This window comes from Apus apus, chromosome 5, assembly GCF_020740795.1.
Source record: "Apus apus isolate bApuApu2 chromosome 5, bApuApu2.pri.cur, whole genome shotgun sequence".
Taxonomy (NCBI): domain Eukaryota; kingdom Metazoa; phylum Chordata; class Aves; order Apodiformes; family Apodidae; genus Apus; species Apus apus.
Window position 1 is genome coordinate 15,435,382 of NC_067286.1, and position 23,412 is coordinate 15,458,793.

At 42.4% G+C, this 23,412-nt stretch overlaps 1 protein-coding gene across 3 annotated transcripts in view; it reads left to right on the plus strand.

Moving 5' to 3' along the window:
* Positions 1 to 23,412, plus strand: part of OSBPL5 (oxysterol binding protein like 5) — a 191,115-nt gene that overhangs the window by 159,973 nt on the left and 7,730 nt on the right. For all 3 annotated transcript variants that reach the window (XM_051621781.1, XM_051621783.1, XM_051621782.1), the window contains exons 8-16: positions 4,308 to 4,479; positions 10,580 to 10,799; positions 12,844 to 13,028; positions 14,424 to 14,505; positions 15,138 to 15,236; positions 16,223 to 16,319; positions 17,152 to 17,250; positions 18,507 to 18,604; positions 20,630 to 20,719. In XM_051621781.1, coding sequence (XP_051477741.1) covers positions 4,308 to 4,479; positions 10,580 to 10,799; positions 12,844 to 13,028; positions 14,424 to 14,505; positions 15,138 to 15,236; positions 16,223 to 16,319; positions 17,152 to 17,250; positions 18,507 to 18,604; positions 20,630 to 20,719 — 1,142 coding nt within the window. The remainder of the gene's footprint in view (positions 1 to 4,307; positions 4,480 to 10,579; positions 10,800 to 12,843; positions 13,029 to 14,423; positions 14,506 to 15,137; positions 15,237 to 16,222; positions 16,320 to 17,151; positions 17,251 to 18,506; positions 18,605 to 20,629; positions 20,720 to 23,412) is intronic.

Genomic DNA, 23,412 nt, shown 5'->3' on the forward strand with positions numbered 1-23,412 from the left:
ACAGGCCTACTCAGAGGAGGTGCCTCTGTTTCAGCTCTTTTTTGTTCCTTTGGTTGCTTTTTTTGTTGCAGTAAGCCCAGCTGAGTGATGTGCAGATGTGTTCCTCTAACATCTTGCTTTCCCAGGACATGGGTCACCTGTCAACTGCTGTGATCGTAATTTGCTGAAGTGGTGTAGGGAATGGATATTGCAACCAATGATCAGTACAAGGGAGAAGCTACTACAAAGAGAGCAGCTCTCTCCCTACTCAAGCTAGTGCTAGCACTCTGGTAGGACAGCCACTTTTGGCACTTTAGGAACAGCCTTGTCAAAGAGTCTCACTTTTTGCCTGTTGTTTCTGAAGGGAGCCAAAGGTGGCTGGGCAACCCAGGCACCTGGCCAGTTCAGGTACTGAAAGATGCATGGTGTGAAATGTCCTCCTTGTGCTGGCTGCCAGTAGGAGTGATCTAGCTGGACCTGACTTCACGTCAGAATTTGGGATCTTCTCTGAGTAGGGTGTAATTTCTCCCTGTTATTATCTTCACTGAGAATTCTGTTAGCTTGGACGAAAGATTTCTGTTGCTGAGTTTTGTAAACCTTTCTGTATGTGGCTTGCCAGAAGTGTGGGAGTGTTACATGTAGCTGGACTGTTTTACTCTCTCCCTCTTTCATCCTTCTCACTCTGTGTGCTGTCCCTTGGAAGTCAGTGACAAAATGCTAAATACAGTCAAGAAAGAGTCAAGCTCAGAAATAACGTTTGAAAGGGAATGCTTAGTTCACATCTCCCAAGCAGAAGGAGGTAATGCAGGTGTTTTTGAGCAACATGATCTCTGCAGAAGTTGTTCAAAAGTAACTGTTGCAGTGGATAGAGTAATTTGTCAATATATTCTTTTCTTTATATAAAAAGGGCTTAAAAGCCTATGGAGAGATCCTGCCATAGACTGGCGATATGCTTGGGTTTTCCTTCAGAATTTAAACATATGCTTGTGTCAAGCCACAATCTGTGGAAATTTATAACTGGTAATTGATTGCAGTGTTCTATTTTGCAGCTTTAAAAGCCTCACACCTTCTAAAAGCATTTAACCTCCTTTGCAGTTCTTTTTTGTTTCCTGCATATGCCTCATACTGGGCTTGTCATTCTTCTCTGAAGGAACCCACATTTTGCATCCCTCTCTGATCTAATTACCTTGACTTGAGTCAACCACTAAAAATTAGAATGTGAGAATTAAGGTAGCAATGAAGCCTCCATGCACACTACCTGGTACCAATGAGACATGATAGCCTTTCATTATGTGACCACATACTTTTTCCTCCTTCTGTAGTTTCTGAGGGAGTGAGTAGACTTGTCAGGTAAGCAATTAAGTAATCCAAATGCTAGCATTTCTGTATCTTTTTTACAATAAACAATATTACTCAATAGCAAGATCACTGAAATGTGAAAACATTTCATGTAGGCCTTTAGCAAGGAGCTGAGTTTATCTTGTGTACAATCCCTGAAATGGAGAGGGGGCAATTTTAAGGTCTTACGTTGCAATTAACACACCGTTGACTTGCAGAGGAAATGTAACTTTCATCTGCAGAGGAAATCCCATATTGTCTGGTTTTGTGGCATATATTTGTTTGGATTCACAGCACCACCTGATGGCTGAAGACCGATTTCTTCACATGGGGATGCACAACATCCTTTTAATTCAATTTCTGCTAGAAATGAATATAAAATAATATAAAAATAGATTGACATATGCAGCATTTCCAAATGTCAAATCATGCCAGTCCTTACTCTACACAACTGGAAAATAAAAGCAAAGGTAAAGAGAGAGGAAAGTGAAAGGAGGTGAGCCTAAGCAGGAGTGTGCTCCCTTGTGTGGAATAGCCTGAAACAGAATTTCATCTTGATGGGTTGGAGGGAGAGGGGATATGTAGGAGGAAGTGGATTTGTGCTCAGCACAGTCATTAACTCTAATGGGTTATCCATGCAAATCCTCCACATGGTGAGAAGGGAATAAATCTCTGCATATAAAGCCTTAATGCAAGAATATTTGTTAAATACAAAGTAGTGTGAAATCAATTCCAACACCCTTGAACCTTCCTAATCTTTTATTAACTATTACATGTGATTTTATTATTAAATCATAAGCTGATGCTGGAGGAACTTATGGGATGAAATTAGAATAAATTCTAATTCTTCAAAGCTTTAGAGATTTTTTTTCTCTCTTTTACTGTTTGCAGCTTAGTATCAAACCAAGCACTGAAAGCTACTGGAACTTATCAACATGTCTTTATATCCACATGATCTGGATTATTTTTTTTAACTCTCTTTGGCCTTTACATAGAGACAAAATTCAGTCATATCAGAGTTCATGGGAATTTTGCCGAAAGAAAACAGCAGGATCCTAGTGATATTTATGCATATGCTTGATGCTAAGTCTGTGGTAGAGTTGAATGTAAGTGAAACAATTCCCAAATGGGACCTAAGAATGAATGTGGTCCAGGGAAAACCTGTTTGTAGCACTTGCTATTGTTAGAGAAAAATCATTTTGTTTTCTTCACTGCCTCTCGAGAACATTTCTAATTATTGCAAAATATATTCTGAGCAGTGTAATGAAGAGCTCTGTTTTCCATGCTTGAAATTAGAAGATAACACTCTTGATACATCAGTTGACAAGTGTACAGCCAGTTTGCAGGTGTGCTGGCCTCATTAATGATTGCACTACAGAAACCAGGATTTTCACCTTTTGACTCAGTTTGACGACAATGCTCTTCATCCCCTCCCCCTCCCACCCGGGTAGGGAATGAGAGAGAGAAAAAGAGAGACTTGGCTGGATTGAAAACTAAACTACACAGCTTTAATTAAGCACTAATGATAAAAGAAAATATATACAATTATATGCAAATGTGTTCAGGAATGTGCAAAAGCCTCTTGTCTCCCCCCACCCCCAGCAACTCCCACAGCATCTCCTGAGCTGGGAACAGTCCTGAAAAGTCCTGGAGCTGCTGCTGGAGAAAGTGGAGAGTGATGAGGGTCAGGAGAGCTTGAGCCTGGGGGTCGGTGGTGCTGGATGGACAGAGTCCTCCCCGAATGCTGGCCATGGATCGAAGAGAAGGGGAGAAGAAGCAGGAAGGAAGTTTTTTCTGTGATCTCGGACCTTCCTCTGAACTTACGTAGATATATGGAATGGAATATCTCTGGCCAATTTTGCTGTCTGTCTAACTCATTCTCCTATGGGAGTGTCTGAGCCAGCAAAGTGAAGATGTGACCTCAAAGACCCAGCAGTTAGAAGAACATTCCACTCTTATCAGTCTTAGTTGGAACACTCTGTTGCTAGTTAAAAGAAAGCTTACTGAAGAAAAAAAAAATCAGTAGCAGGTAAATTGGCTTCAACCTGGCTCAAACCAGGACAGGTGGTTTGGCTTTAACACTAACGCAGAACTTTGTAAACTTGTCTGGATTATTGCAAAAAGAGCCAGGGGTCAGTTTGGATTTTTGTCCTTTTCATTTGCTGCCTGCCTGTGAGACCTACGCAGGCCTTAAGAAAATCCAGTGAGGCTGTGCACAGGAACTGCAGCTTGTCTGTCTCTGTGCCATGCTTATAATTTCTGGTATTTGAAAAGTAGACCCTTCAGGTAATGAATTTTTGTGACAAGATAAGAAAAACTGATGCTCCACCCAGATTTTCTGATGGCCTGAGCAGGGAGAAGGAATTGGGAAAGGGGAAAAAAATACAGAGAAAGAGTAAAAATAAACATTTTCACAAGCCACTCCATCTTAGTCTGGCAAGTATTGATCATCCTGCTCATGTTTGGAGTGATTGTTATTGCAGCACTACCACTGCTAATGTGTCCCACACTGCTAGTGTGGGACTGCTAAACCAGCTGGTAGTTGAGTGTTTGCACACTGAGCAGGGGCCTCTCCTGCTCAGAGCAGTGAACAAGTTTTTGGGGTGTGTGACTTGCAGACATGAGCTGCTGGGTGGTTTGAAAGCACTATACATTTGTGCATTTCCTGCATCTCAGACAAAATTGGAAAGGACCGAAAGGACATGTGGACAGGTTGTGGGAGATCAGAGGAAGAGATGCTCTGAGGGAAGGGGGAGTTGGGGTGAGCTTCCCACTGTATTACCTGAACGGATGTATCTCTCGTGCAGCCACTAAAACACACCATTTTTGGTAAAATAACCTAGAGATTATGTATGTGAAAAATAGATTATTGTACACAGCAACTCCCTGAATTATAATGATCTCTACTCCCAGGCAAGAAGCTTCTGAAAAGCAATGCATGAATTGTCTGATTTACTCTCCTGTGCTTAATATTCCTCTTGTTTTCACAGGCCGATGCTGGCTGGATGCTTTGGAACTTGCCCTGCGTTGCTCCAGCCTCTTCCGGCTCAGTGCCTCCAAGCAGGGGAAGGATGGAGAAATGAACTACTCAAGTGATTCTGCACATGTGGGGCTCAACCACCTCTTGCACACGAGCACTATCTCAGACCAGGAGTTCTTCCAGTAAGCTGGGGCTGTCACCTCTTTTTGCCCAGAGAGGTGTTGCACAGCACATACTTAGGCAGTCTTTAAACTTTAGCAAAATCTGGCCAGACTCCACCAAGGAGACCTGTTTAGAACCCAGCTTTCTACTGTATCCATCACTAATATATGAGTTTGGTGCATGAGGGTTTTGGTGTCACCTAATACCTGAGCACACAGACTGGGAGGAACTTCAGCTGTTTTCATGTGTACGTGAGCAATTTTCTTCTGTCCCCTGCTTGGGCCAGAGTGGAGCTGCTGGTGTGAAAAATGGCTTGTGTGAGTAAAGATTGCAGAATCTAGCTACTAGAGCAGGCCTGTGGTTACACAAACACAATCACTAACAATGTCTGCTGAGCACATATGCCTTGGAGTCTGATCTATTTTTTAATAATGTTCTTTTTGCTAATAATAATGTGTCATAGTCAGTAGAGTGCCCATACTGCCTCCTTAGTTTTATAATTACTTTCTCTCTACAGGGGTTTTGAGTGGTTTCCAATTTCCTCCTTAATGCATCAGATAAATTTTTACATAAGGGAAAAAAGTCTCCACAGCCTTATTTCTATTTCATACTGCAGCATTTTGGACAAGCTGACATCAAAACTCTATAAGGATTAAAAAACCCCAGGCCTTATCTGTTGCATATAGCTAAAAAGGCAGCCTCAAAAATCTCTCTGGAAAGACACTTGCCCCTTAGATTGGGAACTGAAGAGATCTAGTATCTATTTCTAGTTCTGCTGATACACATTTTACTTTTAAGGCTCACAGCAATGCACCATTGGTATACACGTTTTTTAAAGTAGCAATTCTTGCAGTCTGCAAGGATGACAGCTTGCCAGGGGTCCTCACCTTTAAGTGGTTTTCTTAGGCTCTGTTATAATAGCAGTAGGGATCTGGGTCTTCTTTGGACTGTGGCAGTATCTCTGGTCCCATGGGACCAAAAGTATGGCAGCATTTTGGGCAGCCCTTTGCTCTGAAAGGCTCTGGTATTCCCAGCAATTTCAGCTGTTTCAGTTTTTAGCTAGAGTTTGAAGAAGAGCTTTGCTGAAGAGCAGTAGAAGAAAAGGAAATAGCATAAAATCACAGAATCATAGACTGGTTTGGGTTGGACGGCACCTTGAAGATCATCTAGTTCTAACCTCCCTGCATAAGCAGGGACACCTCCCACTAGACCAGGTTGTTCAAAGCCCCATCCAACCTGGCCTTGAACATTTCCAGGGAGGGGGCAGCCACAGCTTCGCTGTACAACCTGTGCTGGTGTCTCACCACCCTAACAATAAAGAATTTCTTCCTAATGTCTAACCTAAATCTCCCCTCTTCCAGTTTAAAACCATTACCCCTTGTCTTATTACTACAAACCCTGGTTAAAAGTCCCTCCCCGGCTTTCCTGTAGCCCCTTCAGATGCTGCAAGGCTGCTATAAGGTCTCCTTGAAGCCTTCTCTTCTCCAGGCTGAGCAGCCCCAAGTCTCTCAGCCTGTCTCTATAGAAGAGGTGCTCCAGCCCTTGGATCTTTTTTGTGGCCCTCCTCTGGACTTGCTTCAAGAGCTCTATGTCCTTCTTCTGTTGAGGGCTCCAGAACTGTACACAAGTACTCCAGGTGGGGTCTCACAAGAGTAGAGGGGCAGTATCACCTCCCTCAACCTGCTGGCCACACTTCTTTTGATTCAGTTCAGGATGCAGTTGGATTTCTGGATTGCAAGTTCACATTGCTGACTCATGTTGAACTTTTCATTGACCAGCAGGTCCTTCTCCTCAAGACAGTTCTTGATCCATTCTCCGCCCAACCTGTAGTTGTGTTTGGCATTGCCCCAACCCAGGTCCAGGACCTTGCACTTGGCCTTGTTGAACTTCATGAGACATGGCACTGACCCACCTCTCTAGCCTGTTAAGGTCCCCTTGGCATCCCTCCCCTCCAGGGTGTCAACCACACCACACAGCTTGGTGTCATCAGCCAACTTGTTCATGTGTTACCAGGGCATGTGCCCTAGTACTTGTGCAAATGTCTGTTGCACTTGGGCTTCTTCTTTAATACTTGACTCTAATTTCTCTCTGCATAACAGTGAGTCCCTTAGGAGTGTGCTCATTGATACAATGAATCTACAAATGCAGTGCACTTGTTTTTCTGCTGATGGATGTGTACAGAAATCTAATATTAAAATGGAGCCTGTGGCACAGAGAATATTTAGGCAGACCCATGGCTACTGTAACCAGGAAGTGCAGAAGATAGAGATAAAACTGTATTAAAGTCTTTCTTAAAAATATTATGCATAAATGACACTTAAATGATGTCTCAGTTTCACCTCTTAGGTGTTCAATATTAAAAGCTGTCTTGAATTACCAGGCTCACCAGCAACACACACAGCAGAATTTTCAGCAGAACAAAGTACCCTCAATTGCAACCAGATTTTTCTGACAGGCTCAGCTTTTCGCTGAGTCTGGTTCAAGCTGGCTGTTCAGCATCAGGTTGTCTGGACAATTCACTCTCCTTTCTGATTCCTGCCCCTGGTTTTAATGTGTATCCAGACTTCCCTCAGTGCTTAAAGCCCAGGGGAGTTTGATAGTTGCAGGACAGGGGATGACTTGCTGTCATTCCTAGAAGAATAAAGAACATTTAAACAAGGGAGAATGCAAAACCAAAACTGTGCAAGTGCTGAGCAAAGGGTTTTTACTTTGCCACTAGCAGTGGCTTCCTCACAGGGATTCAATCATTCTAATTAAATGTCTTCCCTACAGGGAATCTTACCAATTAAATTGGCACTCTGTTGTTAGGGGGCCAGTTAATTACATTTAACTCTTCAAATTAGCCAAACTACTCTGTCAAGAAAAGAAAAAGAAAAGGGAGATGATGGATATTACAGGGAGAACAAAACCCAAGGGAGCTGGCAAAGATGAATCTTCCCTTGAGCCAAAGTTGCGTTTGTCTTCTGGCTGCTTTCTTCCTTTCCTGCTGGGAAAGAAGTCAAGATTATACAGTGATTTAAAAATCTGTGTCTCAAATAGCAAATAAAAATGAAAGGGGAGAGAACTGTACAAGTGAATCAAAAGCTAGAATATTGTATAAATTCATTATTTTATACAAGATGCCTTTAGGGCACCAGGAACTTTTTTTTTAAATATAAAGTTGTATTTCTTGCAGCTTCCGTGCCCTATCTCCAGCAACCCCAGGAATCTGGCTGGTATACTTGTTTGACAAGAGCCAAAGGTTAATTTTTTTTTTGTGCAGAAAAGTGGTATTAAACCCCAAGAAGTCCTTGTCACTGACTAAAGTTTCCAGAAATGCCTCTAGAGAATAAAGTGGTAAGACGGTTCTAATATGCTGAAATAATGAATAAGCCATGAAAAATGCCAATATATTATTTTGGTGAAGATCTAGTGTTGACTTTTAGCATAGTCATTCCCTCCCAGCTTTTAAAGCCTGGTCCAAATCCCATTGGAAGCCCCTGGGGAAGTCTTTAAATTGATTCTAGTTCAAGCTCATGGCGTCATTTTTGTTTTCAGGAAATCACACTGATTTGGTGATGATTCTCTTTAGGGGAATAGAAGAGCCTGGCTCCACTTTAACATCTCAAATTTGTTCCTCAGAATGAGCAGCATCTGTTTTCCCTTTGATTTCCCAGAGCAGCTCCTTGGCTCTGGTTGTGTTAAGTTTTGCCTGGTTTGGGCCTGGTGGATAATCAGTACAGAGCTGAGCCCGATTTCATGTGAATTTAATTCCCACTTGGATTAAATCTGAAATCCTTAAAAAATAAGGAGGTAGGGGTGAAAGGGGATGGGACACAGAGGAATCTAAGAAAAGAGTAATTTGCTCCACTGAAACTTCACATACTTCCAAAATGTGAGGCAGGTGACACTGAAAAACACTCGCTCTTCTTACAAATGTGAAATAGAAAAAACTGCTACTTCTCAGCCATGAACCATAAGCCTTATAATGAACTGCTCTTTCAAGCATTTTTTACCACATGGAGACATTTTTTGCTTGGTAAGGGAGCACAGCAACCACAGACACTCACACTTTTAGCTGATCATTGAAAAATAAATTATTTAAATGATCAGCAACTAATAACTTCCTGGACATACCATCCAGGAAGTATCTGTGCTGAGAAATTATGATGTAATCTCTCTAGGCAGCTCTTCCCTCACCTTTTTCCTCCTTTATTATCTTAAATTCTTGCATGTGCTGTACTCTGTGCTTCCAGTGTATTTGGTTATCAGTCACTACACTTGCTGGTTGCTAGCTAAATAAACAGAAATAACGTCCTGGCACTAGAATGATGGAGACAAGGAATTTCTAATAGCTTATGATTACTGCTGGAGTATAGTGGTTATTGACTCTGTGATTTATTATCTTAGTTTAATTCTACAGTAAAACTGTAAACAGAAAAAACCTTGTAGTTTTTATATATAAGCACATAGACATATATACTTACATACATATATAGAGACAAATGGAGTTAAAAATTCTCTAAGGGAACAGAAAGCTTTAGATGACACTTTCAAAAGAACTCTAGAAGCTGAGCTTCTTCAGAAACTGAGCTGTGACTGTCCCAATGTACATTTCTTGGCATGCTAAAAATCATGAGCTTGTTTCGGTTAGTAGTTGGAAGCTGAGATCTTCTGAAAAGCTGGTGCCAGTTCTGAGTTCTGACTCTTCTGTTGTTTTGTTGTGTTTTTTTAATCTGTCTCTAACTAGCAATACCTAATCATCTTTTTTTTTTTTAAAAAAAAAAAGCAAACAAAACCAAACAAATTAACAAAACCAGACCAAAACAAACACACAAAAAAAACAACCAGAAAACAGAGGGAGAACAAGGGATGGGAACTTGCACCATTAATCTGTAATCAAAATTGGAATGTGCCCAGAATGACCTGAGAAAAGGCCCATCATGGAGAGACTTCACGCTTGGCAGAGCATTCCCATGAGGAGAGAAATCTTGTTTTGAGAGGGAGATGGACTACAAGAGGTAGCAGGACTCTTCAAGATCCAGGGCCTATTTACATCCTCTGAAACTCCTTGTATAGCTGGAAATCTTTTCTTAAGTGCTCTATCCAAGAGCAAGTTTGCATGAGGACTTGGTATGACATTTTAAGAGGAAGGTTAAGCTGGGAAGGTCATTACCTGAGAGCTAGGGTAGGCCATGAAAGAGATTATGTGTGTGCAAAGACATGTATGAATAGGGAAAAATGAAGCTCATGCTAAAAATCACATTTGAAAAATGAGCATTTAGTGAATGCTTTTCAGTGTCTGACCTCTGGCTCACCTAATCCTGTCTGCCATCTGTTGTATGAACTGCATCTGTTCTTTTCAAATAGAGATGCTATAGGCTACTTGAGAGAGAACTTTTAGCTTTCTCCTCATTCTCTAAAGCAAGCATCACTGAGCTTGCTACATGAAGCTTGCTACACCTTGCACACTTTCCTTTGGGTGCTGTTATAATGTGGATATTCTTCTTAACGTGTGATTGTCCAGTCCATGCTTTCAACTGAGTTCTTTCTCATAGCACTATCTGGGGGAAGCACATTCCCCAGGTTAGTTTTGGGGGTGTGTGTGTGTGAAAATGTTTGCTTCTATTGACTTTTAAATTTACCTTTTCTAGTGTAGGGCTGACTTAGGACCACTAACTGTTCAAATAAAGTAGCAGTAATACTGAAAAGAAAATGTATTCCATAATGTCATATTTTTTTGTTCATGCTACAATCCACTGGTTTGTTTCTGTAACAAGAAAAATCTCTCCTGATTGACACCTCAGTTCTCTAATCAGCAATGTTCAGTTGTCAGTGTGTGCTCTGGATCCCTCTGGTATGTGGGCTTCTATTGGGAGCCAGCAGCAACTGCATAATGATGGCAAGTGGAGCTATGTGGCAGATACTGCAAAGTGCAGTTTGGAGGGGAGAATTTTGATGGAAAATACCTCACTGTTTCCATGATAAAAGCCCTGCTGTTCAGGAGATCAATGTCTTATACTCTCTTGGGCTGCAGACTCTATTTTGAGTGCGGGGAAATGTTCTTACTTTACCCAAAAGGCCTTAAGTAATCTGGCTTTTTGAATCAAACTGAAGCAAGTAATGACCTGTGTGTTGCAGTTTGAATGACTCAGCTCTGGAGAATCACCACCATTTGGAAAACGATGCTTTTTCGGACAAGTCTGAGAGGGACAACGTAGAAGAGTCGGAGAACGAAACTCATGAGAACAGCCGGAAGACAAATGAAAGCGAGAGCGATCAGTCAGAAATCCATGGAGAGGTCTCTCCGGGAGGGAAAGGGACAACTTATATTGAGCAGATCTATGAGGAATTTGGGGAGGTAAAACAAACAAAAAAATGTTAATCACTGCATGTTTCTGTTACTGTGTTGCTTGATCATAGTATTTGTCATTCAGCCTTTTAGATGCATGGCAGTTAAAAACCAGCGGTGTGAGTTCCAGTGTTTTACAGCTAAAGCTATGGAGCTTTCTGCTAAATTACATTGAATTATCATGTGCTCTGATAATTATGCATTATGAACAGCAGCTCTGCTACTGTGTTTTGGCTTGTTTCCACCATCAGCAATTGCTTTAACCAGTTACTGCATTAAAGAGCTGCATAGCATTGGCACAGCGCTTGTGGAGCCAGCAGGAGGGGGAATTCTTATTCTGGGCATGTGTCCTGGCCAATTAGGATGCTCAGTCCTTGCGTGATACAAAATATGATACCTCCCTTTTTTCATTATGCATGGAACATCCTTTTTGTGTGTCCTAATGGAGTGTTCGAGCCACTTGATTCCTAAATGACAGTTTCTTGTAGGAAAGCCAGTTCTCATGTCATTTAACAGCAGGAGGATGCGTTTCTGTTGCATATAGGAGCTTTTGTTAGCTGCATGTCAGTGTGACACCTCTGAGGAAAGCAGCAGTAGAGAGCTGGGGGAGACGATGTGTTGGGTGAGAATTGGTCCCAGCAGGCAGCAGAGGAGCCCTGCTGAGAGGGCTCTGAGCTCTCCCTTGCCTATTGTTTCAAATAAGATAGCTGAAGTCTCACTGGTGCTCCAAAGAAAATAATTTTGCTACGAAGCTCTTTCTTTCCTGCGTGTATTTACTTCTATTTCAGGTGTCAGGTGTGAGCTGCAAGCCCCTGTTACAGAAACTGTACTTGCAAACAGCACATTTGCCTAGAGACACAAAAAAAACCAACTCCCCTTTTGTGCATCTCTTCCCAATCCCACCCCAGATGCACAGCAAATGGTAACTGGGTCCAAACAAGGGATTCTGAATTTAGCTGAGCAACTAAGCAACACAAAAATGAAGGCAAACTTAATTTCTATCAACTACTTATTCTGAAATGACTTTTTGCCCCAGAAGTGTTGGTAGGGCAGACTGATACAGTAGGGTGGAATGAGCCTTTCAGACAGCACTGATGTGTGGGTGTGGGTGTATGAGAGTGAGAGAGATCTCTGCAGTTTTATATTAAAATAAAAAAATGCTGTGAAAACCAAATGGAAAGGCCTACATTTCTGCTTTAGAGAGTGACGCTTTGTGTAGCTTAAAATAAGGCTATCCATAGTGTGGCTGCTCAGGAAGAGTTAATGCCTGGGATGCATTCAAATGATGTTCATGTTTGAAAGTTTAGTTTAATTTTCTTTCTCCAGTGGCCCATGTTAGATCTCATGTAGTCCCACTCAGCACAGGGGAACTACACAGTTGTAGCTGAAACCATAATCCCTGCCTCTTTTACTGCTACTTGCACTTCTGCTGCAAAGGGCACTGAGCAGCACTTGGGGGTGGTATTTTTTGTGCACTTTGCCTGACAATGCGGCCTTTACCATACCTACACTACAAGTTTGTCTTATTTTGACCATGGAGGACTGCTTCCATTCTTTGCTGATTACTTCTTTATCTCCTAATTTTTTTTACACATACAACAGTAAATCTTAGTCTCTCGTTTGCTGAGGATGGGAATGAGAGGAGCTACTTGTATGCACCCCACCAGGCTGCAGTGATGCTGTAACAACCTTGGTCATGGCTGTGCTTCCTGAGGGACTGCAGGACAGAGTCCCTTTGGTTAGCGGTCCAGGCTAGCCCATTGCAGTGCTGGGGTTTGTGGAGGCAGTGGCTTGGGAAGGAGCACAGCAGAGTTGTGCTCCCTACCTTGTGCCAGCTCTCACAGAGGCCCAGGGGCTTTCTCTGCCACTCACTTCAGTGCTTTGGGGATTCACTTCTGAGACAGAGCTTACATCTGTTTGCAGTGGGGTAGGTGAGCATTCATTCTTGTGCCAAGGCCAGGTATGCCTGGGTGAGCTTGGACCCTCTAGGTAGGTGCACCAGCAAGAAATGGTTTTCCTGTTTCTGCCCTGAGCTTCCCTTCTCCTGTCATAGACAGGTGAATCGTCTCAAACAGAAACCGTCTCTGAGGAGAACAAGAGCCTGATGTGGATCCTGCTGAAGCAGCTGCGGCCTGGCATGGACCTTTCACGGGTGGTGCTGCCCACCTTCATCCTGGAGCCACGCTCGTTCCTTAACAAGCTCTCTGATTACTACTACCATGCTGACCTTCTTTCCCAGTAAGCAGTGCACAGAGCATGCCCTGCATGGGCCTTCTGGTCTCGTTGTGACAATATGTTACAGTGTGTTTGCATGCTTGAGAGGCTCCCAAATGACACCCACATTGCTGGATTCAGTGTAAATCAAGCCAGGTGCCAGCTGCAGTGACCTTTTAAAGATGGACTGCTGCCACTGAGGTGCAAGGAAGCAAGGAAAACAGTTAAACTCCAGGCAAAACTACCTTTGCACATGTACACGTTGCCAACGCTGGCGGAAACTGATGGGGATTCAGCTGATGCCTCTGAGCATCTCCCAGCAGAGCTGTGCCACCTGCTGGTGTACTGGTGTGCAGGGGGGAATAGGACAGAGAGCAAAAAATTGTCAAGCAATCCTGCCCTGGAAAGTACTATCAGTATGTTGAGTGATAAACAAATAAGAAACATCTTTTAACACCATTGATGAGAAAGACTTGCTGGGAGCAGCAGAGTAGAAAACAGGAGGTGTTATGCTTGTAGATAGGACCAGCCTTCTCAGTGAGATATGCCTGGTGTATTGTAAAAGCAGTGTGCTCAGTATTCAAGTAGCAGCACTAGTTACCCATATTATTCCACTGCTTCTGGGTAATTTTAGAATCGTGGCATTTTGAAGCCTTGTTTGTGGTATTTAACATCTGAATTTAAGGAAATGGTTCTCCTCAGTGCTGAGGTCTAAGAAAACTTCAAGAGGTTTGGGGGTTTTGTTAAACAAACCTCTTTGTGATACGGGTGATCCTTCTAAATGGATTTTGCAAGAAGTTATCCAGGCTGATTTTCAAATCTGACTTAAAGGTTGGAAATACCAGGAACTCTATGTTTACTTCCCACTTCATCTTTCCGGAGGGAGGGGTTGGACAAGATAACCTTGATCATTGCAACCTGAATTATGATATGAGATCTCAAAAGTACTGAAAGAGACCGTGTAGCACATCAGCTTCGGAAGAGGAAAACAAAGAAAAAGAGAGAAAATTTGAATTGTCTTTTATTTCCTTGGCATAAGTATTATTATATCTGTGACTCACACTGAACTATTGGCTTAACCAAAAGGTAGTATGAGTTGCAGTCCCAGATTAACATATTTGAATGTATGTCCAATCAAGCCTGATACACTCCAGAAACATTATTAGGCTTTTTTCAGGAGTGCAGGGCAAGGGGTGCCACTTTTTAAGAATTTATATGTGTGTTGCATGATGTACATTACTAAAAAAAAATAATTCTGCTCTCAGGTGCCTTTTTCACTGGCAGCAGCACAGAAGTTACTTCCCTTTAGTACTGAGCAAATACTGTTGAAATTAGTGTTATTGTGTGGATATGAAATTAATGTGATATGTGAACAGTATTATGAGCATATAAGAAAACATTTTATGTTCTGTCCTGCAGGGCTGTCCTTGAAGATGATCCATACAGTCGAATGAAGCAAGTGTTGAGGTGGTACCTGTCTGGCTTCTATAAGAAGCCAAAGGTAAAAGAATGCATGAAGTGAGGGTTGTAATGGGCACTGAAATCTTCTGCTATGGTTCTGTATCTCTTTATTGCATTTCCTGCGACACTTTTCTATTGTTCAGAAGACTTTGGCCATTACTTTTAAAACTGAAGTTGCATTTGATTTCGGAGTAGACAGGGAGTGAAAAATAGTCCTGACCATCTCAAAGCTTTTGCACTGGACTGATACAAGGCAAAACTAGTCATCAATAAGTAATATGTCATCAATAAGTAACATGCACTCAGATTCAGGATTTTTCCCTTGGCTGAAAGCAGGTCTCCTTTCTCTTTTCAAGCCTATTAGTACCATAGTGCTGTGTTTCCACACCAGTATGTACCTGCTGTATATAGTTGCAGGAATAATACAGTTTTATCATCTTTAAAAGCCTTGATCAGACAGAAGATTAAGTTGGCAAGAATAGAAGGTGAATCCATGGCTCAGATGAAGAGTTTAGATTTGGAGAATACATGTAACCAGCTCTTTGGGTTTAATTACTGTGATTGACTTTGTTTAAAACAACAGGGAGAAAACTACGTTGTTTTGTGGCCCCTTCTGTGAAGTTGGCTTGCAAGTCTTCATTTGTAGCAGTTTTTGATTGTTTTGCTTTTCAGGGAATAAAAAAGCCGTACAACCCTATTCTGGGAGAGACGTTTCGCTGCTGTTGGTTTCACCCTCAGACAAACAGTCACACATTTTACATAGCAGAGCAGGTAAGCTGCTTTATTTAGATGCTCAGGGGTTGCGAGCAGCAGCCTGCTTGCACCTCTGTGCATTGGAACACACTCTGCATCTCCCCCTGGGAGAGGAAGTTGGGAGTTTTGTGTAAATATCCAGAGTGGGACATGGGGTAAACTAACTGCTGTTCTTTTTTCTCTTGAGATTTATGAAGGTTACTGTGAGCTTTGGCAGGCCCTCAAGACTTATAAAAGTGTGTCTCCTATAACATTAGCCTCTTCAATGAAGACCATTTCCGTGGGGTTCTGCCCTACGTCTTTCTTCTTGTTAATAAAACATTGTTGTGATTTGTGTTGCCTCTGTCAAAAGGAATATAAACACATAACCAAGTCCTACCTTCCTTTATTTCTAAACTTAATGCAAATATTTTGATAGGAGTAAAATGAGAGCTTATCTCTATGTCTTTGGGAGTAAATGAAAGGCAGAGCTTCCAAGTAAGCTGGTCTGACAAAATTTATTTTGAGATTTACAATACTCATAAAGGGATCTCGGGACCATGTGGACTAGGGTACAAGGACTCCCTGTTTCACATACATATTTTTTTCCTATTTAATAATAAAAAAAAATATTCTGTTCTATTTCAGCCATTCTGTCCATTTTATGGAGATTATTCAGATGCTGCCAAAAAGTTCTGCACTGTCATTTATTCTCTTGACAGTCTGACAGTGTACCTGTTGACCTAAAGTGATTTTAAATGCCTAAGGACAAGAAAATATGAGGCGGGGCAGAAAGTGTACATACATAGTGTTGTCATATACAGTGGTCTTGCACATAATGTTCCCTCCTTTAACACTGAGGTTAATGTTATGGATGGGGCTTAGAGGACTCTGCTCAGTCCTGTGGCCTTTGTCTTGCACTTGCCTTGAGCGCAGGTAACACCCTGTGATGCTGTGCACACACCCTCTGCTCTGCTTAGCCTGTAACGACTGCTGTAAGTGACCCGTGCCTGGTTTTCTCCTAGGTCTCCCATCATCCGCCAGTGTCAGCTTTTCATGTCAGCAATAGGAAGGATGGATTCTGCATTACTGGCAGCATTCTAGCTCGGTCCAAGTTTTATGGTAAGGCATTAAGCCTAGGCATCTACCAGGTAGCATTGTGGCATTGGTTTTGTTTTCTTTTTCAATCACACCTGTGTGGGTTGAGAGTTAAGAACAAAGAAATGCCTGAGAGATTTACCACCAGGACACTCTGATTCCTTGTCTTGACCCTCCTGGGTTTTCCCCATTTCCACCGTTTCAGCAGGAGAGTGCACTGATATTAAAAATAAATAAATAAATAAATCAGATGGAAAAACGGAGAGCTTATCCATGACTTTTGCAGTTTCTGTATTAATGTCACCATTTATCTTGCTCCTAGATTTCTGAGGGTTTACCCCTAGAGCTCCAAAACGTCCTCAGATCTTTCAGTGGCAATGGAAACAGCACAACTACAGGCTCTGAAACAGTGTTGCTATTTGAAATAGGTTTTTTGCTTAGACAAACACTGCTTAGGTGCTATCCTCTGGTAAATGTATTTGCTGAAACACTTGTAAGTAGTCGTTGCTGTCCTTCTGGCAATTCTAATTGTTATTGGGATCACACACATGAGAACAGTTGTGAGAACAGAAGGACCTGAAAAACTTCTAAGCATTGGAACTCCTTTCTGCATCCCACTAATAACTGACTTAATTAATTGCCCTTTCTGCAACAGGGCTTAAATGTCAGCACAAGTATGAGCCATACAGCAGACAGTTGATTAGAACTAAATGACTTGCAGGGTCCTGAATTATCAGCATTTTATATCTCCATTAGTGAACTACGTTTAAATGGAAATGTTTTTCTGAAGCAGGGTGAGTGACCAAGCATGACATGCATTTTTTAATATATATGTTATTGTTCTTTTAAATTCTAGGTAACTCACTTTCTGCACTATTGGATGGGAAAGCAAAGCTTATGTTTCTAAACAGAGGGGAAGATTACATCATTACTATGCCATATGCCCACTGTAAAGGTAAGTTATGACTGTTCAAATAGGAAGCAAACAGCAAGAAGCAATATAGTGGTATCTTACTAACTTTGCACTGGCCCTCTTCTCCCCTCTCAAGTGCCTGATACCACAGGGACTAGTAATTCCAGAGACCAGTTGCTCCACATGTGAGTCATAGTGCTCAGCAGAAGATTGGTAATCCTCACTGACGTATTTTGATCTGCCTGGCAGAGCTGAGGACAGAATTAGGCCCATCTAAGTTACTTTCAACACTGTGTAGAAACAAAATAAATACTACATGCAGATAGAGTGAAGATGGAAAGAATGAGTACATTTCAGAGCTTCTGAGGATAAAAAAAATTTTCTAATGTTACCACTGAAATTGTCTAATGTATTTTCTGGTATTTTTGAGTTCCTGACTCCTCTTCCAGTTTCTTTGTAACTCTAACAATTATATTCCTCAGTGTATGAGCTGCCTCACACATAGGCTGATAATCTCTTACCAGGTGCAAGTACAAAATTGGCCTTGCTCTGTTGAGCTGAATATGCACTGACACCAGGGGGTGGCAGCTGATTCACTGCTGTAACTTTGCATTTCTCCTGTTCTAGCTAAGGTGAATGTTGCTGGCATTTCAACCACAGTTATAAATCACTGCTGCAGCAGTTTGATACAATTCTGCTTTTTGCATATTTTTATTTCAGCATGCTGACCTGTAAAGTTAGTATTGATGGAGGGTCTAGCTACCTGAAAACCGTAACTTTTGGACATCATGCCCTCTGTGAACTATTCCTGTGCATAAATCTTTCTATTGTCAGTGTTTCTTTTTCTGCAAATTACCTTGTCAGCAAACAGTAAGCATGTGCAAAAGGGAGTCCCCTACAGGACTGCCGGTCTTCCAGATTCTGCTGAAGCCTGTTACAGCTCCTCTCTGCCCCATCCACTCTATGAGAAGCGACTCAGTCTGTTTAAGCACTAGTATAAATGAAATTGCTGGGTACAACTTTCCTTATTTTACCTTTTCCACTTTCAGCATGCCACAGATGCATTATCAGCACCAGCTGTTTCCTAGCTGATGTTATAAATGAGGAATGTGGACTCGGGGGAGGATTCTTCAAGATTATAAAAGAGCCATTTCTTAGGAACTTTGGTTTCTGTGTTTTGATGGAAAGACTTCCTGTCTTTTCAAAACTTGAAGTGAATTTCATATTGTTAGTGAGAGCCAGTTTGAGTTGCGTAAGGAGACTGCTTCCATCAGGGCCTCTCTTAATTATATTTTCAGGACTTCTATATGGTACCATGACAATGGAGCTTGGAGGGAAAGTTACCATTGACTGTGAGAAAACTAACCACAGGGCAGAACTGGAATTCAAGCTAAAGGTAAGAGACATTATGACCCCCATTTTGAATGGGTCTCAGGCTTGCCCCTGCACTCCATGCGAGGTTTGACCATACACACTAGATCATTTATGTACTATTAATGTGTGCATACACCACGGGGTGGCCTACTCAGAGAGGTGGCATCATCCTGAAGTCAGTTTTGCCTTGTGCAACTCACTCAGGAAGCCTGAGTTTTACAGATGACTTGCTCACTGCCAGCCAGCTGGCTGCTGGCTCCGTTCTGAATGTTGTGCAATGGCAGTGTGGCTTCTGTTTGGGAAGGTACAATTATTTTTGCTTGCAAAATAAGGCAAGGTGTACAAACTACTTCAAAGCAAGTTAGGATGTGGATGTTCAGTGTAGCTCTCCAGCATCCACCAGATATGTACTCCTACCTTGCAGGTATTACAATGAACTGTACCTTGTGTTTCTCAAGGGCTACAGAACCTTGCCTTGATGGTAGAGTAAGAGCCCTTTTTCAGACAGGTGATTTTGAGTGGCTATCACACTGATGAGCTGCACTGTCATTGCCTTGAACTGACTTGTTCATGTAGCAGTTCCCTCCCCTACAAAGCCTGGTGTTGCAAATTTATGGTATGCGGTTAAAAAGGAGACATCATTGTAGTTATATATGTTAAAATTTGAGAGGGAAAGTGATGACCTGTAACTTTCCATGGACAGTTAACTTACTTTATAAGGAGCATCCATTTCTATTCTGTTCCAACAATTTCTTGCCTGGCAATAAAATGAAGGATGGAGGGAGAACTGAGAGCCTGCAGGACTTTAGCATTGTAGCCTTAGCCAACATGGATGTGAGAGTTTACTGGAGTTAGGGGAGTCTTTTCCAAACAGTGTTTTTCGGGGGCAGTAATTATTTTCTGTCCTTATTTGCCCTTACAAAGTGAATTATTGCCGTGTGTATTTTGTTCACATGTGCATACACTTAAAGCCTGTTCTTCTCGTAGGCTTCATGTACCATGTTGAGGCAGTGGAGTATTTCCCTTGCTTCAGTCAGTGTCATCTCAAACTTGCAAACACTACAATACTTTTCTGGCTTGAAAACAATACACTTTGTCCAAACCTGACTCACAAAGGTTCCTGTAGCTTAATTACATGCTCTACTTTTAAGATTATCAAGCCAACTTTTTTACTAGAATTGTCAGAAGCTAAAGGTAAAGCCCATAATTTGGTTATTAATTTGGATATATACCAGTTCTCTGCTGGATTGTGTATACTGATTCTTGAGATACTTGTGATTTTCTTTTTCTGTGGGTGTTGAGGGACATTTGGTTTTATACTGTTATTTTTTTAAGAAAAAAAAAGTTCCTCTGCACAAATGTTATTGGAAACTTTTGTTGTGTGCTGCCAAAACTTCTGAAGAAACGTTGTGTGGTGTGAATGGAAGAGCTGGTCACTCTGTCACTGCCATTTCCTGTATTTGGCAGGCAGATGGTGAGGGGAATTTTCCATTGTTCTGAGAGTCTTTTCCTTGACTCTGGAAATTCCCTTTTTCTTTTTTGTTTGCTGCTGAGGAGAGCTTCTTCACACTGGAGACTTGACACAGATGCAGCCATCAGCAGTGCCCTGCTGCTCTTGCTGTCCTGTAAGCAGGGAAAGTCACCAACTGCATTAGTGCTGCTCCTTTACTTTGGACAAGGCTGCAAGTATAAGGGTGCAAATTGTAATGCAGTTCTGGACAATGGGGAGGACTTGCCTCTATACACTTATTCTGATGTCTAGCTGACATTAAATGTATGTGCAAGGAAGGCAAGGCCTTCCACTGCTGAATGTTAATGCACCTGAAGGCTTATCTCCCTTCCTGCAGTGATTTTGGTATTGCAAACAGAAGGAAGAGGGCACAATGCTACACAGTCAAAATCTGTTAGAATTCATTTTGCCTTTCCCAGAAATAGTGAAAATCAAGCAAGTTGTGCTTTCCTTCCCTCCTGCTGCATCACTGTGTTTGGCTCCCTTCCAGCTCTTGCTAGACTGATCATATTTTCTATTTCTGTTCTCCCTTGACAGCCCTTCTTTGGCAGCAACGCAAGCATTAATCAAATCTCTGGGAAGATTAAACTGGGAGAAGAAGTGTTGGCGAGTCTCGATGGACACTGGGTAACATATGATAATTGAAGTTCCTGACAGTTTAAGTGTGTGTAGCAGCAGGGTTTGTGGGAGGGCTGGCAGCCCTTTGCAGGCTTGGAGTTGGGGCTGTGGTGGACCATGTCCTGCTTATTCCTGCCATCCCTGGGGAGTGCAGGCAAGCAGAGCTTTCCGGGCCACACCTCTCAAGGTCATTGCTTCTGTAGTCCCATTCGCCTGCAGCACAAGTAACACTTGCACTCCCAGAACCTGGCACAAAGCTGGGAACAAGGAGGAAGCCAGTGGCTCTGTATTTAGGGGTCCCAGGCTTAGGACACACACTGAATGCAGGAGACATAGTGTGTCTTGTGATTGTGAAAATCATGAGGCTTCCTTTTGTCTTGTGTTCCCTGCTTTCCCATCCACAACAGTGTCAGGGAAGAACTTCACAACATTTTAGATTCATTATTTTCACAGCAAACTTTTATGATAGAAGATGATTATTCTTCTGCTCATGAGATGAAGGACCGAGACATAGATTTTGTGAGGGTCTATCTGTATGGGCAGCTTAGAACAATTAGCAGAGCAGCTATCACCTTTGCATACCCAGTGTTCACAAGTCATTCAGTCAAAGGCATCCTTAAGCCAAAATCCAGCAAGAATAAAGTTGCATGCTGAAAAATGTAGTCTAGAGGTTTGACTGGAAACTCCTGGTAAGTGAGGCAAATGCAGTGAGCCCTGGCTTTGGGCTGGACACTTAGGTGTTTATCTCAACTACATTTAGACATCTACATCTACATTATAGCTGACCTATACTCCCTTTCCAGTCCACAGGAGCTGTCATTTCTGAGACAAGATTTGTCTCATCCTAGAGAAGGTATTTAAACTAGATCAGGTGAAATGTGCCTGGCTAAAGCTATTTCTATAGTAAGGTCCTAACCGCTGTGTAGCCTTCAGTACTGGACTTCTCCCCTCAGGCAGTCTTGTCTTTGTACGTTAAAAGCCAATGACCATTTTGAAATTGGGACTTTTGTCCTTTCTGGGTATATACAAGGAGATTTGCTCCCTGTGCCCGAGTAGTTTTTCTGTTCTGAGCTCCCTTTCCTGCAGGTTGAGCCTTGGCAGTTGGAGTTATGCTGGTCTGTGGAGTACCTTGTCTGCAGTGGGTCCTGAGAACACCCTCCATAAAAGTGTGTCCTCGAGTGGCTCCCCTGGGCTGCTGAGCTACATGGTTGTGTGTGCTCAGCTTCCAGCCTTCTGTATTGGAGTTGTTACCAGCCTGAAAATAATTTATTCCTCCCTTGCTCTTTGTGCTGGTTGTTTGTGGTGCACAAAATTAGAATGATGGATAAAAGAAGTTAAACGGCTTTGAAAGGGTGGCTCCATCAGCTGCCATTTGGAGTTGCATGCTGTGAATACAGTAGCTACTGTGCAGGCAGGGACTTCGTTTGTTCTGCCTCCCCACTGGGATATTGACCTGCTGTCCTGAGCTCTGCAGGCTCTTCTCTGGCACCATCCAGTTTTCTGACAGAAAGCCTTGCAGCTGGAAAGCTAATTCTCTGCCTGAGAACCTGAAAACCCACCTGAATAAAGAAGGAAAGCAAATCTCAATGCTTCTCAGTGCCAGGATCAAAGCAGCAGCAGAGGGCTTGCATATATGCCCCTTGGAGATCCACGCAGGGATGTTTGACAATGTCTGCCTGCCTCCTCCTAGCCACAGCGAGGAGGCTCTTGGAGACCTAAGATCTCTCCTGGAGCTGGCACCTCAGGACACGGCAGAGGAAGTCCTGAGGTGTACTTTGAGGATGGATGAGAGTCCCTCAGGGTTGAAGGAGTTTCACAGCTGAAGATGAGGGAAATGGACTTTGAGACATGCATTGAGGCACCATGGCAGGGCAAGAAATGCAGCAGCTAGGATGCAAAGAAATTAGGCAGCAGCAGACAAAACCAGTAACCATGACCTAAATAAGGTTTGCTTGATATTCATATCATGTCCAGGCAGCTGAATGGCACCAGTGCACATGCTGTTCAGTAGCTGCAATCATCTGATTCATTCCACCTGCAGTCAGCGTTGTGCTGTTCACTATATGCTTTGTCAACTGCCCCTTCTAGCTCTGTGGGCACTGCTGTGTCTGTGAGCAAGGCTGGGAAGCAGCTTCCTTAAGCAGGGATGCAGCAATATTGTCTAGCCAGCCTCAGATCAGAGAAGTGCTGCTTAATAGTTGGTTGCCAAGTAAATTGGCACAGAATAAAGATGAAAGATTTGTGGTATTCTGAAGTGCTAAATTAAAATTAGGAGCAATAATAGACAAACTCGGCTAAACTGACCAAAAAAATGTCTAAGAGTATCTCAGCTTCATCTCTTCTTTCTAGAGAGAATTGTATTTCAGTAAACTCTGCGTGAGATTTCAGCAGTGAGGAATAGAATAAAAAATGGAAAAGGAATTAGGGATCTTGTTTATATTTGCTGGGTGTATCTGGGAGGAACAGTGTGGAAGGAGCATCTTAGGGCTTCTGTGGGTACCCTTGTCTAGTGACAAGACTAACAAAACGGACCAGGTCCCTTTCTAATTCTCTGATTAATTCAGCCAGTGTTTCAGGGAATGCCTCACTGTATTCATTTTAGAAACTTTCAGGAAGTATTCAGTGAGATTTAATGGGATAGAGGAGGAAAGAAGCCTTCTAACCAAGCCCTATCCCTGATCATCATCGGAAGCAGCTTCCAT